Raw genomic sequence first — 15,700 nt, forward strand, 5'->3', positions numbered from 1 at the left:
TCATACTGTCATATACTCCCCCTCCGCCCGTTTGCTCTGCATGGCTTCGTGCCACCGGAGGCCCGGTTTGCGCGGACTCGGGGCTGGTCCCATCGAAGACGCACCTGGCAAAGTCCAGCCCCCGAGCTCCCTCCCGCCGGCTCCGTGCATGGCGCTGAGGTCTATCGATGCGGTAGGATAGCCCTCGCCCGATCCGGAGCCCATGGGGCTCTTCGCCCACACCTTCTCCAGCAACCCGAGACACGAGAGGTTGTTGAAAAACCCCGAGTCTCTGGACAGGTCTTTGCATCGTTTTCGGACAAGGTCGCGGTGTCCTGCAAGCACGCATTCCGAGCCCGCGATAAACAGCGGCCACAGCAGGTACGCATCGCACTGCACGGCTAGAATGTGACTCATCGTGCGTTGCACAAGATATTGGATACGAGGATGCGCAGATGGTAGCTCGGGGTAGGCGAGGCGCTCGCTATACAGAATCGCCGCATGCCGGAATGACTCCGAGATTTGGATGACATCCTGCACATGTTGGGGTGCGACTACGGACTGAATCGGCGGAGATGACGGTGGCGAGATGTAGGAGTTGTTGGGCGTGGAGTCAGGAGTGCTCATCTGGCGCTGGGGAAGAAACCGCCAGGACTCGAGCTTCTGGCGAAGCGAGTACCATTCCGTCCAGAACTTCGGTGGCAACGCTGTTCTATCACGGTCACTGGGCGGCGGTGGCAACGGGTTGCCATTCGACGAGTAAAACGCCATCGACGGCGGGACTGTTGTGGAGGGAATATAGATATCAGGTGGTGTAAGAGTGCGTACTTCTTGGTTCTGACTCAGAAGGTTCAATCGGCCGAGCTGCGCCACCATTCTGAAGAGCCCAGCATCACATCCCGCGAGGTTCTCGAGGCCCCATTCGCTATCGGAGACGGCAGTGATATCCAAACAGGCTCCGCGAAGTTGCACCTCGCGGTCATTGGTGGTTGCTGTCATCGTGTCAATCCACGTGAACATGCGAACAAACCACTTCAGCTCGTCCGACATGCAACGGGAGTTGCACAGTCGGATGGCCAGCAGCTTGGTCACCCCGGCGAACTGTGTCTTGAATTGCGCGACCCCAGTATCGCAGCAGTGGAATAAACAAAGAATCAGCAATGTCGCGAGAACAGAGTCCGAAAGCCGCTGGCGCGAGTCGGCCAATTCCCGGTTCAGTTCCTTGACTGCCATGCCGCGGTGAAACTGTTCTTCCTGAGCAGACGCCTCAGGAACCGGGTTTCCCGACCGATCCTGGAGGGTGTCGTCGGTCAAGACCTGGTGAGCCAGAGAGGACAGCCGGGCTGGCAAAGTCCGTTCCGTTGACCTTGTTCCGCCTTCGCGTCGTTGCCGCAGGTTGCAGGTGGCTAGTGTCGCAATGGCCTCCTGCAGGGATACGCTCTCCTGCGCCAAACGCAGAACATATGTCCGGAAAGGGTTCGTCGGGCTATCAAAGGCCACGATCATGGGCGCAATGACCTCCGCGTAATAGCTGATGAGGTATTGAAGTCGCGGTGTGCGTCCCACGGAACGCGCTAGTAACTGCTGAGATAACGACGGCGACTGGAAGGCACCCAGCCACGATCGCGTGTCATCGGAGTACATTTGTTCGATCTGCTCCTCGGACCCGTTCTCTGTTTCCTGCTCCCAAGAATGCCCAGGCCATGGCCACTGCGCCGACGGTACCGGTCTCATCCCAATTTCCACGTCCAGGGTGTTTGAGACGATGGGTGGCATATGATACTGTGGCATCAAATCCGCCCTTCTTGAACCCGGTAGTAAAGGCTCGCATGCCGTCGGGTTCATCGTGGAATGCGTGGTATAGAGCTCGCGTGCGCAGGGTGCGGGTACTGCCGGCCTGGCTTGTGGACCGGGTGTAGCCATAAACGGGGCCCCATTGTCAGAGGACCCGGTCGCTAAAGAAGGCTGCCGTTCTCGGGGAATGCAGTAATTCTCTGCAGTCGATTCCACCGGCTGTCGAGGCTGAGATACTCGTGGTGATCCTGCCGCATGGCGAGGTCTCGATGGGCTTGCGGCTGGCTGGGCCGCCCCAGTCACGGGGAGGGACAGCCCCCGAAGTTTCCCACGACTGGCCACCCCCACCCCCCAGGTTAGGGTGGTCTTGTATCCCGCACAGTCACGGCCGCCTTCCAAGCACTGGGAACAGTAGGGACGCCGCCGGTCGCATGGGGTCCCCTGTCGGGCGCACGTGAAGCAATCGTCCGCCGCTTGACTGACGACCGTCCGCTTGCGTCTTTTCCGGGTCCCGGGGGCGGAGGCCGACGGTGTTTTGCGGACTCGAGCCTTCGAAAGAGGTTCCATGAGGGGATCTGATGAAGGCGATGGCCGGATCATAGGGGACCGACGCCAATCAGCTCAGATGAGCGCTGTGGAGATGACGCGGAGTGCGGGGTCCCATGAGTGATGACTGGTGAGCCGGTGGACAGGGCAGCAGCAGCAGCAGTAGGCAGCAGGTAGCAGGCAGCAGGCAGCAGGCTAGCAGAAGGCAGGGGGCGAGGAAGGACGAAGCGTTCGTTCGGGCGAGTAGGAGAGGTGAACGGCGGGGGGATGGCACCGGGCGCAGGAAGGCAGGCTAGCAGGCAGGGGGAAGGAAGGGTGCTTACGGCGCGGTTGTTTATAATCGAATGGGCTTTGGGGGGAGCGATCCCACGGACTGGAGATGACGATAAGCGACGATCGATGCGGCATCACCCGCCGTTAGGTCAGTTCCGCCAGCAGCGCCGGAGATTAAGGCCAGGTTAACTCCTGCGTGGTGTCAGCAACGGTGAGCAGGCAGGTTAACCAGGCAGTTGGGGTGGAGTGGCGAGGCTTGGCGAGAGCATCTTGGCAAGTTGGCGGGCTCTGAGTTGATGACGGAGGAGAGTCGGCGAAATTGGACCATGGAGAAGGACGGGTTGGAGATGGGACGGATGGAGTGGGATGGAGACACAACCAAGTGCGATGAATGACTGGATGACTGGATGACTGGAGAGACTCGCACCACTGGGAGGGCCGAGGCTAAGACCCAATGCGGCTTAGCGGCCATCCCCCGCCGGCCAGTTCTTTCGGTCGGGTTCTTCACACCTCGACTTTGGTTTACACTTCACCCCAGCAGATCCTCGCCCACAGTTGAACTTTCTCTCGACCGACAACTTGCTTTAGATCCACCGGGAACTCACTTTCCGGTCTACCGGCGTCGAACTTGATAGGTGGACTCGATCTCGGTCTGGTCGATTGGCCTTCTCCGCGGATGGAATACGACCGATACGACGCGCTATACGAAGCCCAGGCCGATGCCCGTGGGACAGAACATAGCGGCTGGGCAATATTGGCGTTGGGGTTCTCCGTGCCAGAAGCGTGGCTGCCATGCGATATTCTGGAGGGAGATCTTCAGCAAGCACCTGATGATGGCCGACTGATGCATGGCTGCGTGGCCCTGCTTCTGCACGGTTATTTATAGTCGCGGGCAACGTAAGTCCCCGTTCTGCCACCGCCTTCTGCAAAAAGCTGGCCAGTCAGTCTCCTCCTATCGCTCGCGCGCTCTGCTGCTTCGATCCCTCGTCCCAGCAAGCCTCCATGGACGCTGGCAACTTGCACGGCTGAAGCAAACCTGGGTTCCGCCCGCCGGTAGACACCCCCCTGATTGTTTACTTTTGGTCGCGTTGAATTGCTTCCCCCAACCGCCACAGCCCCTCCTCCCGACTCGCCCACGCCCACGCCCACGCCCACGCCTCCAGGACCGAACCTTCGACCCCCTTTACCCAGCCCCTCGCTTCCGATATCGCCAGTCATGTTGATGGGTGTTTGACCGCATAAATCATTTTTGACTCCGGTTACTCGATTACCCCTGTCATTCATTCTCGACGGCCCCGCTGCCGTGTCTCCACCACAACAAACAATCGAGCCGGTACCTAGATTTGCCAACCCTCAATAAAAGAGTGCCCTCCCAGCTGCGCAGGCACCAGATCACACCATGCCGATCCTTCGCCCCGGTAGACTGAAAAGCATCCTCTCGGCCACGGGTGCCCTCCTGCTCATCTGCACCGTATATGTGTATTGGACTCCGCCCCCGGCCTCAGTAGTTCCCAGCACTGCCTTCGAGGTCCCTCTCGCAGAACGCCAGAATGCCTTCTGGAAGGCCTTGCACCCGATCCTGCAGGAGCACTCGCCGCGCTGCCCGGCCCCCAAGCGGCAAGCCGATGTGAATGCGATCCACTTCAACGCCACCACGACCGACCCGCGCCCGGACTTGACGATCATCGATGATACAGACCTGTTGGCGATGGAAGAGGCGCATGCCGGCTACCTCGACGGGTGTCGCACTTCGGAACGCCTGCGGCCAGTTCACACCCCGGGCACGCGGGGTATCGTCTCGACGGCGGGGGCCTCCTATTTCCCCGTGTTCCTGTCGTCCCTCCGGATGCTCCGTCGGTTAGGGTCGACGTTGCCAGTGGAGGTTTATATGAAGGACAAGAGTGAATACGAGAAGGAGATCTGCGATGATATCCTCCCTGGCCTAGGGGCACGCTGTCTGGTGCTTTCCGACATCGTGGGCAAGGGGGCGATTGAGCATTACCAACTCAAGATCTTTGCCGTCCTGTTCTCGTCTTTCGAGGAAGTTATTTGGATGGACGCGGACTGCTTCCCGTTGCACAAGCCCGAACTCCTGCTGGAGGCGGAGCCGTTCACGTCCAAGGGGTTGGTCACCTGGCCGGATTTCTGGATCTCATCAGCCTCCCCCCTCTACTTCAACATCTCTCGCCAGGAAATGCCCCCTCTGTCGGAGCACGCATCCTCTGAAGCCGGGATCTTCCTGGTCTCGAAAAAGACCCATCAGCTGACGTTGCTCCTTGCGGCGTACTACAACTTTTATGGTCCGTCGCATTACTTCCGGCTGTTGTCGCAAGGGGCTCCCGGCGAGGGGGACAAGGAAACTTTCCTCCAGGCTGCCACGGCAGTGGGAGAGCCTTACTATGCCGTCAGTGAGCGCGTTCAAGCGGTGGGTCACACGAAGCCGGGCGGGATTGCCGGCTCCGCCATGGTGCAGACCGATCCGACGGAGGACTATGCTCTGACCAGCGCGGGCAAATGGCGCGTGAAGGATCCTTCCGTGGCCAAGCCGCCCCGGGCCTTCTTCATCCACGCCAACTACCCCAAGTTCAACCCGGCCGAGAAGGTGTTCGGGATGAAGTGGGAAACGACCCCCACGCTGCGCCCCGACGGCACGGACGGGCGGGCGTGGCTGGTGGCGGTGGAGACGGTCAAGCGGTTCGGATACGACGTGGAGAAGGCGTACTGGGAGGAGATCAAGAACATCAGCTGCGACGATGCGATCAGCTTCCGGACGTGGGAGCGCAAAGACGAGGTGTGCGACCAGGTGCGCAGCTACTGGGCGAATGTGTTCGCGGAGCCGCACGATGACGACCCCAAATTTTCGGACGAGTGAACGGATTGGGAGCGTATCCGAAGCAATTACGACATGCTGTTTATGAACGAGACGGTTGATTGTCCGCTGTATTATACCTTCTGTTCCTGCTTATACTTTACCATATTTGTATAATAAACATAGACATTCATAAGCATCCGTCGGATATCAACCTGACTTTACTTCTACTAATCTGCTGAACTGAGCTAACCCACTTATTACGGTTTACACTCGACTAATAGCACATGATTAACGTCCTCCCAAACCGGACAACTCACAAAGCTCAAGACAAAATCCAAAAGAAAAACAAAATTGGTATTGAACACTTATAGTACAGCTCCAGGCGTGCTCAGGCAATCATGAACAGATACAGATAATACTTCACTTCACTTTTCCAGTCATCACATCGGCTTATTTCTTGATCCCCTTCTCCCTCAGGCGTTGCTCATCCTCAGCCTGCAGGTCGGCATCGATCTTGGCTCCCTTGGAGGGCTCATGGCCGTGCATCTTCGCCTGTGACGCTGTCAGTTACATCCTCTGATATCCAGCTGCAGAGGAACAGGAACAGGAACATACCGGCTTAGTCGGGTCCTGCTTGCTCATCTCTGCCTCGGGGTTCTTGACGAAGTTGTGGTGGTGGTCGCTTTCAGGCTTGCGTTCTTGGGAGGCGAGCTTGTTGGCGATGGAGCGTTCGTCCTCTATTTATTCCGTAGTGTTAGACCGATAGGAAAGGGTGGAAGGGTGAAAGGTTGGAAACATACTCGAGTCAAGGTTCTTGTGGCTGTGCTTCTGGCCTTCGGTGTAGGGGCTGCGGTCGCTGATGTTGGCGCGGGCCTCGTTGCGCTGGTCGCCGGCCTCGTAGATGGCGCGGTTGCCGACGCTTGATTGTCCGGACATGGTTGTGTGAAATTGGGAAAATTGGAGATTGGGGGAATTGGAGAGATTGGGTTGTTCGTAGGAGAGTAAGTAGTTGTGAATGGTAGAGAGAAGAAGTCTGAGAAGTCTGAATTGAACGACCTTGACCTGAGAAAGAGCCAACTTTATAGAACTTGAATCTTGGTTCGAGATAGTTGTGATGTCATCGGACAGTCGCTGAGATCATAACCGGTGCGGTGGGGGCACACTGATTTCATCCATCCTGTCTTCGTCCGCGAAGGGTCGATGATGTAGCTATGTTCCATTCTTTGCCTGGTGGGGTCGTTGGTGGCCGGTGAAGCAAAACGGACCCTGGTGTTACGGAGGAACAGGAGTAGCAGGAGGAGGAGCAACAGTGTGCCTGGATGGGTCGAGGCGAGGCCATCCCAATTGGGACATGCCCCCATTACATAAACCGATATCGGCTTAAACGCATACCCGCGGCGCTGCAGCATCACACTTGCTCCTCCTCATCCAGGACCAAGTACGGTGTACCATGTCCCGCATCCCCTCTCGTCTGCAGCCTTTGTGCCGTAGCTTCAGCCTGACGAGCAGACCCTCCATCACCAAGACCATCCTCCCCTCCGCGCCCCGAACCACCACCCCAATCCGACCACCATCACCACCACCATCACCCTCACTTACCACCATCACCACCACCACAACCACCACAACCAGAACCCTCACCACCACTACTACTCCCCCACGACACCCCCAAAATGACCACCACCCTCGACCCGCGCTACTCGCAACTCTTCCAAACCCTGGAAGCCCAATTCCGCAACACCACCACCCTCCCGCCCGAAAAATGGTACATCCTCGCGATCTCCACCCTCGTCAGCAACCCGGACCCCGAACGCGCCGACCAACTATACCTCTACCTGATCTCTCAAGCAGCGTACCAAACGCCGTCAGCCCGACAATCCCTCGTGCGACGCCTGCGCGAAGCGCTCTTCAAAAGCGTGATCATCGTCGGCGTGTGCAAGCCCCTCGAGGCGATCTTCGCGATCAACGCGATCGAATCCCCCTCGGACAAAGACTACACCTTCACGCGGGAGAACTGGCAATGCGACGAGGCGAACCACGCGCGCGGCACCGCGTGGTTGGAGAAGCTCTACGCGCGGAATACGTCCAGTACGATGGATCTGTTCGCCTCGCATCGCGATTTCGGCTGGTTGTCGAGGGAGATTACCTACGGGTTGTTCTTGTCGGATAGAGACGTGTTGGATGATTTGGATACGCAGTTGGTGGTCCTGCCGGCGATTATGGGGCAGAATTTGAGGCTGGAGAGTCGGTGGCACATTCGTGGGACGAGACGGTTGGGCGTCGAGAAGGCGGATGTGGAGGGGGTTTGTGAGTGCGTGAGGCTTGTGGCACAGTTTTATGGGAGGGTGTTGGATAAGGTTCCCTCTGTGGAGAGTGTGGAGGGGGAGGTTTGATTGTAGATCTAGTATATCCTGCTGAACAGGATTCCTGCGGATATCAACGACTTTTCTTCTCTGTGTAAGGTTCAACTTGGTGCTGCTTTTTGCTTGCTAAGTGGCCTGGAGTAGTTGACCTGCCTGCGCATAGGTCGTTCAATTACTATGCGTAGGTACTGTCCAAGTCACATAATAAATCTCATTGACCCCTTGGTTTCAAGGCACCATACGCCGTAAATAAGGCCGATACGGAAGATTACTTTGACCGCCTGCCGCTATCAGCTGACACGCGCCTCCCTTTCTACGCGCCCCATCCCCACACCTCACCTTGACATCACTGGTTGAACACCATTCCTGGCCCCGCTATAGAGCTAATGGCTAACAGCAGCTCCCCAGACTACAAAGCGCTCTTCTTGAGAGCAGAGGAAGAGCGACGACATGAAGCAGAGTTAAGAGGACAAGCAGAGGAAAGCCAGCGTCAGGCAGAGGAAAGCCAGCGTCAGGCAGAGAAGGAAAGGGATCAGGGACACGAACAAACTCGACAATCGACTTTTGGTGAACTCATTCGACATTGCCATAACCTGTTCTCGCGACCTTTGAGAACCGAAGATCCGTCTCGCTCTACTACGGGACAGATACCAGCGCCCACTGGGAAATGTTGCCCGCTACAGCTCCTCCCGTGGACTGACTGTGTAATCAGACAGCAAGAAATCTACCGCTCTGTTTGCAATTATTTGGAGCCATCAGGGCAAGATGCCAAGCAGCTCTTCATTCCACGTCTTGTGCTGGAGGGTTTCGGGCAAGAATTGAGGAGACCCATAAGCAGTGAACAAGATTTGGTGATCTATGAACACTTCAGCGTGGAAAATCTTGTTCGTGATATCATTGCAGCGCTCTGCAAGATACCTGCCGCTCGAGATGAGTTCCAGTTGAGTGATGGAGTCAGTTTTGATAATCACGCAAACGCTCTTAATCCTCCTGCAACTGACTTATCGCAACTGAAACAATTATCAACCTCGCGGCCTTCCAGGCCAGATCTATTTTGCATACGCCGTGTCGGTGATAATTCAGAATCTATCCTCATAACAGTTGAGTACAAACCACCTCATAAACTAAGTGTCGAAAATCTTCGCTCCGGATTGCGACCGATGCGGTTCTGGGAAGAGGTGGTGGCGCCCGATTCCATCCCTACGCAAGAGCCCGAGAAACTGAGATATAATGCTGCCCGGCTAACAGGCTCGGCGCTAGTCCAAGAGTTCTATGTGATGATTCAGAAAGGGCTCGAATACTCCTATATAACAAACGGATTAGCGGTAGTGCTGCTGCGAGTCCCTTATGATAACCCGACCACTTTATACTATCACCTCTGCGAACCCAATAAGGAAGTGAATCCCGAGGATGATCAGAGCTTTCAACAGCCAGCAACAAGTATTGCCCGAGTGTTATGCCTCTGCCTGATGAGCTTCCGTTCAAGATTACGTGATCAGAAGTGGCGAAATAATGCGCGGGATCAGCTTCCAGAATGGACGACGAGTTTTGATCACGAACATTCCAGAATCCCAGAGGCAGAATTGCGACAGAACCCTCCAGATGCGCAATATACTCCGTCGGTACATACGAGCCCCGACCGTACCGGTTCGGAGTTTCTGCCATCGTCCCCTGCTGAATCCCCTACAGAGGGACGTCGACCGCCAACTCGGTCTCAGACTCAGTGTGCACCATCGAAACCAAGCCTTCGCAATGACTCTTCAGATTCTGATGAGGAGCCAACGCTCAGGGGGCAGAAGCGTCGCTTCAGTCAAATCACGTCGTCTCCGTCATCCCCATCTGTACGGCGATCGGCGCGTCAGACAGGCTCCGGATATGTTCCAAGCGATCAAAACCAACATCATAAGGCGCAGTTTTGTACTCAGCGGTGTCTACTTGGCCTGCAACAGGGGGGCTTACTAGACGAGTACTGCCCGAATGTAACACTCCACCGGAAGGTGGGAAGCAGCAGTCGGCACCTCATCAACGCGGAGACATTGATTCAACAGATTAAACAGCAGCTGGATAATGATATCGACGATTGTGCACCTATGGGAGGCTGTGGAGCATCTGGGGCGCCGTTTAAGATCACCTGTGCAATATATGGCTATACTGTTGTTGGCAAAGGGACTACATCTTATCTCTGGAACGAGGTGTCGCGCGAGGCAGATATCTATCGTATTCTTTCGCGAATACAGGGTTCGGTGGTTCCGGTGTTTCTCGGCGCGATCGACTTGGCCAAGATCTACTTTTTGCATGGAGCCGGAGAGATTCGACATATGCTACTTATGGCTTGGGCAGGAAAGCCGATCAGCAAAACCGAAGCAACCAGCCCTGATATCTCTAGCTCCATCTCCAAATCGATAAAGGAGATTCGCTCATTGGGAGTTTTACATCAGGATCTTCGGCTGGAGAATTTTCTGTGGAATGATGAGCTACGCCGGGTTCTGATTATTGACTTCCATTGTTCAGTCTTGGACCGTCAACTGATAAACAAGCGGATGAGGCTGCCTGGGAAGATCCCGTCCGGAGCAGATACGCGTAAGCAAACGCGACTCCGTCCAGTATAGAATGGGAAGTCCAAAAGGAGCAAAAGGTAAAGGGAAGAAGACTTTATCCCCGCCAGGCCCAGTGAGTTATATACTATTCCCTGAGAGACAGGAACTACAGGCAGAGAGCCCCAAGGGGATAGGTTTTTAGTTATTATTATTCAAAATGGATTCGGAGTCGCAACGACATCCCCCGAATGGGCCCCATGGACCATCATCCGATTGTAGCAAAGATATTCAACTTCAAGGGCCACAAGGACAATGGACTCGCTTTCGAAAATGTAATTCCCTGTTAAACGGCGCCTTTGGTTTTGCTACTCCCTGCGCTAAGTGGGAGCAGGATTAGTACTACTCTCCAATCACCCTTGTAACAAAGTATCAGAACAATAAGAACTTGCAGAAAAGGTTAAAGTTAAGTAAGTATACAAGAACACAAATATAAATACAGATAGGTTGTAGGAACATAAATCATAACTATCTTTATATATATAAACAGTCCGAATTTACTCAAGCTTAATAATATGACCTGCCCTCTCTTTTTCTTTCCTGATCATCTTTATAAAATGCAGTCATGTGCTCAGGAATATGCTGTCCAGATTTCAAGTGTGTACTGCAGCTGCCGCAAGGTCCTTCTGGTCTCTTATTACTATTTGGTTTCTCAGACATGCCGCGCAGAGAGCGATCAAGAGATGCTCTGTAGATAGCCAAGCATACCAGCACTCGATTGTCGAAAATAACAAATAAAGCTGCCACAGCCGAAAACCGATTGATACTTCCTTTCTCAACATCTAGTCTATCTGAACTCTCATGCATCCTAAATCCTACTGCCCCCCATTCCCCCACGAGTTCAGCACCTGCGCCCGCACCCGATAGAACCATTCCGAAACAACCACATAAGCCCTGGGGACCGTCAACGCCTCGACGTCCACATGTTCGATGAAGAACACGCCCTCGGACGGCTCCTCCACCTCCACATCTACATCACGAACTTCCCCACCCTTCGCCCTGCCCACATACGCCCTGCCCCCCGCCGTCTCGCCCAACTCAAACTCAAACTCCTGATTGCGATACTCCAACCCGAACACCCACCTCCTGCCTTGCCCCGGAGAGACCAACTCGACCTCATACCCCGTCTCCGTCTCCGTCTCCCTCTCCCTCTCCTGGCCCTCCCCCCTCACCGGACGATACAGAATATAGTCCTCCACCTCCGACACCTCGCCGCACACCGCCGAAACCACCCTCTCGCCGTACTTGGTCAAGAACGCGGACGGATACACCACCCCGTCGACGCGGGAGGTGGGCTGCCAGAAGCTCAGCACGTAGGGCCCGGCCATCAGCCGGACGGCCTCCCAATGCGTCATGATGTCCAACCACCCCTTCGCGGACCACCAGCGCTCGTGCCCACCGAGGCCGGTCCACCGGAACGGGACGCCGTTGACTTTCAGATCGACGTCGATCAAGCCGCCGGGGATGGGCTCGACCCAGTGCAACATGGGGGCGTTCTGCGTTGAGGATACCTCGGAGTCAGACGGGAAGAGCCCGCCGTCCGGGTAGCGCGCGGGGGTGGTGCTGTGCAGGGTGACGGCGCCGCTCACGTCGGGGGTGCGGATGTGGATGCGCGCGTGCTGGTGCTGGTGCTGGTGCTGTTGCTGTTGCTTGGCGTCGGCGGTCACAGTGAACACGTAGTAGTGGTCGGCAGAGTGCGACCAGATGCCGACTACTTGGTCGGGGCAGGTGTGCACCGTCGACGTGGAGAGGTAGTCGACCGTCGACCAGGTGGTGCCGTTGTCCCAGACCAGATCCAGCGAGAGCCGCAGGTTGCCTGGCCCCAGGAACGCATACGACGCGTCCCGGTAGATGCCCAGCAGGAGGCCGCTGCGGCCGGACGATGACGTCCCGTCAAATGCCCATTGCTCTCCCGCGGTGGCGTTCAGGCCCGAAGGGAGCTTGGGGGCGTCGAATGGCTCCGAGGGGGAGGTGGAGAAGGGGAGGTGGGAGGTGGGCGTGCGGTCGAACGCGGACAGCTGGCTCACGGTGCAGGTCGAGGGGAGATCGAGGTTCAGTTGTTCGTAGATCGTGGGGAGGTATTCTTCCGGGTTCCTGGCGGGGTTGGTCTGGGCGATGGTGGTTGGGAGAGCGACTTCGTACTCAATCGCAAGGAAGTACGCCAGGAGGAGCACGGGTAGCGTGATGGACAGAAACTCCAATGGGATTCGAGCCATGGCGACTATAGAAATGGGGATCCCTGGTTGAGAGTCAAGGAATGTAGTCGGACCAGGAACGTAGAGTGAAGGAGCCCAGGGAGATGGTGATCTGGGGGTTGCGGGGCTGGGATTAATTAGGGCTTGGAGGGGCCGGTTGACCCGAATCGACGCCGACCGAATCTCCGAATCCGACCCTCCGCAGCGAAGATGAGGCCTTAAAAGTGAATTGAACGGATACCAGGGATACCAGATCTACGACACCAGTCTCCTGACTCCATCACCTTCCTGTCCTGTCCACCAACATGACCGTCCAGCCGTACTCCCTTCCAGCCGGGTTCTCACCCGCGACGGTGTCTCTCCCGCGGCAGCAAACGGTGATCGCCCAAGACGAGACCGGCAAGGCCACAATCTACCACGATGCGCCACTGCCCATCCCCGAACCCCACATGGTGCTGGTCAAGACGGTCGCCGTGTCCATCAATCCCTGCGACTGGAAGATGCCCTCGCGCTTTCCCACCCCGGGAGCCCGCATCGGCTGCGACTTTGCCGGCACCGTGCTCTCGATCGGCCCTGAAGCCGCTCGCATCCGACCAGACCTTCGCCTCGGCGACCGCGTGTGCGGCGGCATTCACGGGTCCAATCCGATCGATCTGCCATCCGGCAGTTTCTCGCAGTATGTGGCTGCTCATGCGGACCTGCTCTTGACACTGCCCAGCGAGATCTCCTTCGCGCGGGGGGCCGTGCTCGGAGGCAGCGTCTTCGCGACTCTGTGGATTGCTCTGTACGAGTCGCTTGGGCTGGAGGGGACCCCGGACAAGCCTCTGCAGGCGAGTGATGATGTGCCCCCCGTGCTGGTCTACGGGGGTAGTACCTCCACCGGAACAGCCGCTCTCCAGATCCTGCGACTGTATGTTCTCGTTCTCGTCCCCGATAACCCCTTCCACACTCACTCCCACTCCTGACAACCGCAACGCATCCAGCTCAGGATACCGCCCCATAGCCACCTGCTCTCCCCACAACAACGACCTCGTGCACGCCGCCGGCGCCGAGCAGACCTTCGACTACCGATCCGAGACGTGCGCCGCCGACATCAAGCGCCACACGCACGGCCGCCTCCGCCACGTCCTCGACATCATCACCGACCTCCAGTCCCAGCTGATCTGCTACGACACCTTCAGTCGCGTGGGCGGCAAGTACACCTGCCTGGAACAGCCCGCCGAGGAACTGCATCTCCGCCGCACCGTTCGCAAGGAGATGATCGTCGGGCTGGCGGCCAGTGGGAAGGAGATTGCCCTGGCCGACGGCTACGAGCGCAGCGCCAACCCGCAGTTGCGCGCCGACAGTGGCCGGTTCTTCCAGACCATCCAGCGACTGGTCGACCAGGGCAAGTTCGTCCCTCACCCCGCCAGGACGGTCGAGGGGGGCTTCGAGGGGATCCTGAAGGGGCTGGAGATCCTGAAGTCCGGCGGGACGTCGGGGGAGAAATTGGTGGTGTTTCTCGAGGGAGGCGATCCCTGACCTTCTTCATTAATTCATCCATCACTATAACAAGATACAAGATACGACATAGTTTTCACGCATCAATGCACTCATTTCCACTTCAAAACTCCATTTACCTATAGAATCCAATCCTCCCACATGACTCCCCTACCGCGTAACATTCAGATGCTGATCCAAAAACCGAAACGTCCTCTGCACCACCAGCCCAATGGCCCCAATCTTGGCCTGCAAGCCGCCGTCCTCCGGCTTCCTGGCGATCCAGATCTCGCGCCGCTCGTCGCCCAGGTGCGCCAGCGCATCAAACACCCGGAGCACATCGCTCTCGGGCTCCAGATACAGCGACTGGGTGGCCCCGGACACCAACACCGGGCACTGGACGCGATCCAGCCGACTGGTCCCATCGTCACGGGCCAGCGTATACTTCATCATATGTCTCAGGGTGTCGGTGGGGGAGTCGACGCCGAAGAACCACATCGCGAGGCCGACCTCCCACCGGGCCTGGAACGACGCGGCCATGGCCATGGCCATCACCCCGTTGACGACCCGCGCGGGCACCCAGCCAGCGTTCCACGCGTCCAGCAGCGCGGGCGAGACGTGGCTGCGTACAAAGTCCCACATGTCGTAGAAGGGGTCGATGGCGACGCAGGCCCCGAGGCGCGGGTCGGCCGCCGCCCGCAAGGCGTAGTACCCGCCCATCGAGGCCCCGACGACCGCCACCCGCGACAGATCCAGCCGCGCGGCGGGATGATGCTGCGCGTACGCCGTCAGGAAGTCGAGCACGCGGCCCACCACCACCTCCCAGTCCGGGCGCATGCGCGTCTGGTCGCGCCGGAGCGGGATCCCCTGGCCGGGGCCCTCGAAGGTCAGCACCGCATACCCCAGTTGCGGTCCGCTGGCCGCATACACGTAGTACAGCTCCTCTTGGATGGAGTCGGCGCCGCCGAGGCTGAGCAGCACCGGCACGGGCGTGGTGCGGTTGCGCGGGAGGTACAGGTATGCGGGGAGGCCGTGGGTTTGGGTTAGGGTTTCGAACGGGATCGTGAGCGGGATGGCTTCGCCGGTGTCGAGCAGCGGTAGGGCCAGGGCGTATGTGTCCACGACCTGTTGCGCAAGCGGCAGGACGCGGGCGTCCGGTGCCCCCGGGCGGTCGTGGAACATGTAGCCGCTGGCGCGGTAATAGTTGGACGCCCGCAGGTAGGCTCGTCGCGCGGACACCGTGTCGCCGGATTGCACGGCCTCGTCCCCCAGGGCTTTCGCTTTGTCCGCTTGCAGGAGCCACGCCCGGTGCCAGCTCTCCGCGTCATCGTTGCGGATCTCGCTGGCGGCGACCAGGCATTCGGCGATTTCGGCTCCCCCGTAGGGCGCCGCGGAGAGGATGCGGATGAATTCGAAGTTGAAGAATTCTGATTTGAAGAATCGATGCATTGTGTGTGTGTGGATGTGTGTTGGATTCAAAGGGAAAAGAAAATACTACTCGTGGGAATGCTGTGTTTCGCTCGTATATCTAGTATATCTAGTATATCTAGTATAGTATGTACTATAGTGAGTGACTGCCGGGCGACATCTCCGACTTCCTTCGGGAGGCGTGGCGAAGAGGCCCGAATCCGAGTCCGACTGCCCTCAGCAATAAAGACTGCGTCT

At 57.5% G+C, this 15,700-nt stretch overlaps 8 protein-coding genes across 8 annotated transcripts; 4 read left to right on the forward strand and 4 right to left on the reverse strand.

Annotated features, from left to right (window-relative positions):
• On the reverse strand, positions 1 to 2,340 carry BO70DRAFT_374791 (uncharacterized protein; the record flags this gene model as incomplete). The annotated part of the gene is made up of 1 exon (XM_025544991.1): positions 1 to 2,340. One exon carries the CDS (start codon positions 2,338 to 2,340, stop codon positions 1 to 3), a length of 2,340 nt encoding a protein of 779 aa, XP_025394728.1.
• Positions 2,341 to 3,589: 1,249 nt separating this feature from the next.
• BO70DRAFT_366576 (alpha-mannosyltransferase) lies at positions 3,590 to 5,607 on the forward strand. The gene has a single exon (XM_025544367.1). The coding sequence runs from the start codon at positions 3,992 to 3,994 to the stop codon at positions 5,462 to 5,464; it is 1,473 nt and encodes a 490-aa protein (XP_025394729.1). The 5' UTR covers positions 3,590 to 3,991; the 3' UTR covers positions 5,465 to 5,607.
• A 247-nt stretch (positions 5,608 to 5,854) lies between these two features.
• On the reverse strand, positions 5,855 to 6,340 carry BO70DRAFT_356577 (uncharacterized protein; the record flags this gene model as incomplete). The annotated part of the gene is made up of 3 exons (XM_025541939.1): positions 5,855 to 5,956; positions 6,020 to 6,141; positions 6,205 to 6,340. The coding sequence occupies 3 exons, from the start codon at positions 6,338 to 6,340 to the stop codon at positions 5,855 to 5,857; spliced, it is 360 nt and encodes a 119-aa protein (XP_025394730.1).
• A 261-nt stretch (positions 6,341 to 6,601) lies between these two features.
• On the forward strand, positions 6,602 to 7,979 carry BO70DRAFT_366578 (uncharacterized protein). Its single transcript, XM_025544368.1, has one exon. The coding sequence runs from the start codon at positions 7,078 to 7,080 to the stop codon at positions 7,795 to 7,797; it is 720 nt and encodes a 239-aa protein (XP_025394731.1). The 5' UTR covers positions 6,602 to 7,077; the 3' UTR covers positions 7,798 to 7,979.
• Positions 7,980 to 8,125: 146 nt separating this feature from the next.
• Positions 8,126 to 10,589, forward strand: BO70DRAFT_366579 (uncharacterized protein). The gene has a single exon (XM_025544369.1). The coding sequence runs from the start codon at positions 8,154 to 8,156 to the stop codon at positions 10,374 to 10,376; it is 2,223 nt and encodes a 740-aa protein (XP_025394732.1). The 5' UTR covers positions 8,126 to 8,153; the 3' UTR covers positions 10,377 to 10,589.
• A 752-nt stretch (positions 10,590 to 11,341) lies between these two features.
• Positions 11,342 to 12,412, reverse strand: BO70DRAFT_279932 (uncharacterized protein; the record flags this gene model as incomplete). Its single annotated transcript, XM_025539006.1, has 1 exon — positions 11,342 to 12,412. A coding segment is annotated over one exon (1,071 nt), but the record flags the coding sequence as incomplete, so codon positions are not given.
• A 449-nt stretch (positions 12,413 to 12,861) lies between these two features.
• On the forward strand, positions 12,862 to 14,077 carry BO70DRAFT_346013 (zinc-binding alcohol dehydrogenase family protein; the record flags this gene model as incomplete). The annotated part of the gene is made up of 2 exons (XM_025541518.1): positions 12,862 to 13,466; positions 13,540 to 14,077. The coding sequence occupies 2 exons, from the start codon at positions 12,862 to 12,864 to the stop codon at positions 14,075 to 14,077; spliced, it is 1,143 nt and encodes a 380-aa protein (XP_025394734.1).
• A 113-nt stretch (positions 14,078 to 14,190) lies between these two features.
• Positions 14,191 to 15,506, reverse strand: BO70DRAFT_419373 (alpha/beta hydrolase family protein). Its single transcript, XM_025547474.1, has one exon. The coding sequence runs from the start codon at positions 15,482 to 15,484 to the stop codon at positions 14,207 to 14,209; it is 1,278 nt and encodes a 425-aa protein (XP_025394735.1). The 5' UTR covers positions 15,485 to 15,506; the 3' UTR covers positions 14,191 to 14,206.
• Between the last annotated feature and the right edge of the window lie 194 nt (positions 15,507 to 15,700).

This window comes from Aspergillus heteromorphus (genome assembly GCF_003184545.1).
Source record: "Aspergillus heteromorphus CBS 117.55 chromosome Unknown BO70scaffold_47, whole genome shotgun sequence".
NCBI classification, from domain to species: Eukaryota; Fungi; Ascomycota; class Eurotiomycetes; order Eurotiales; family Aspergillaceae; genus Aspergillus; species Aspergillus heteromorphus.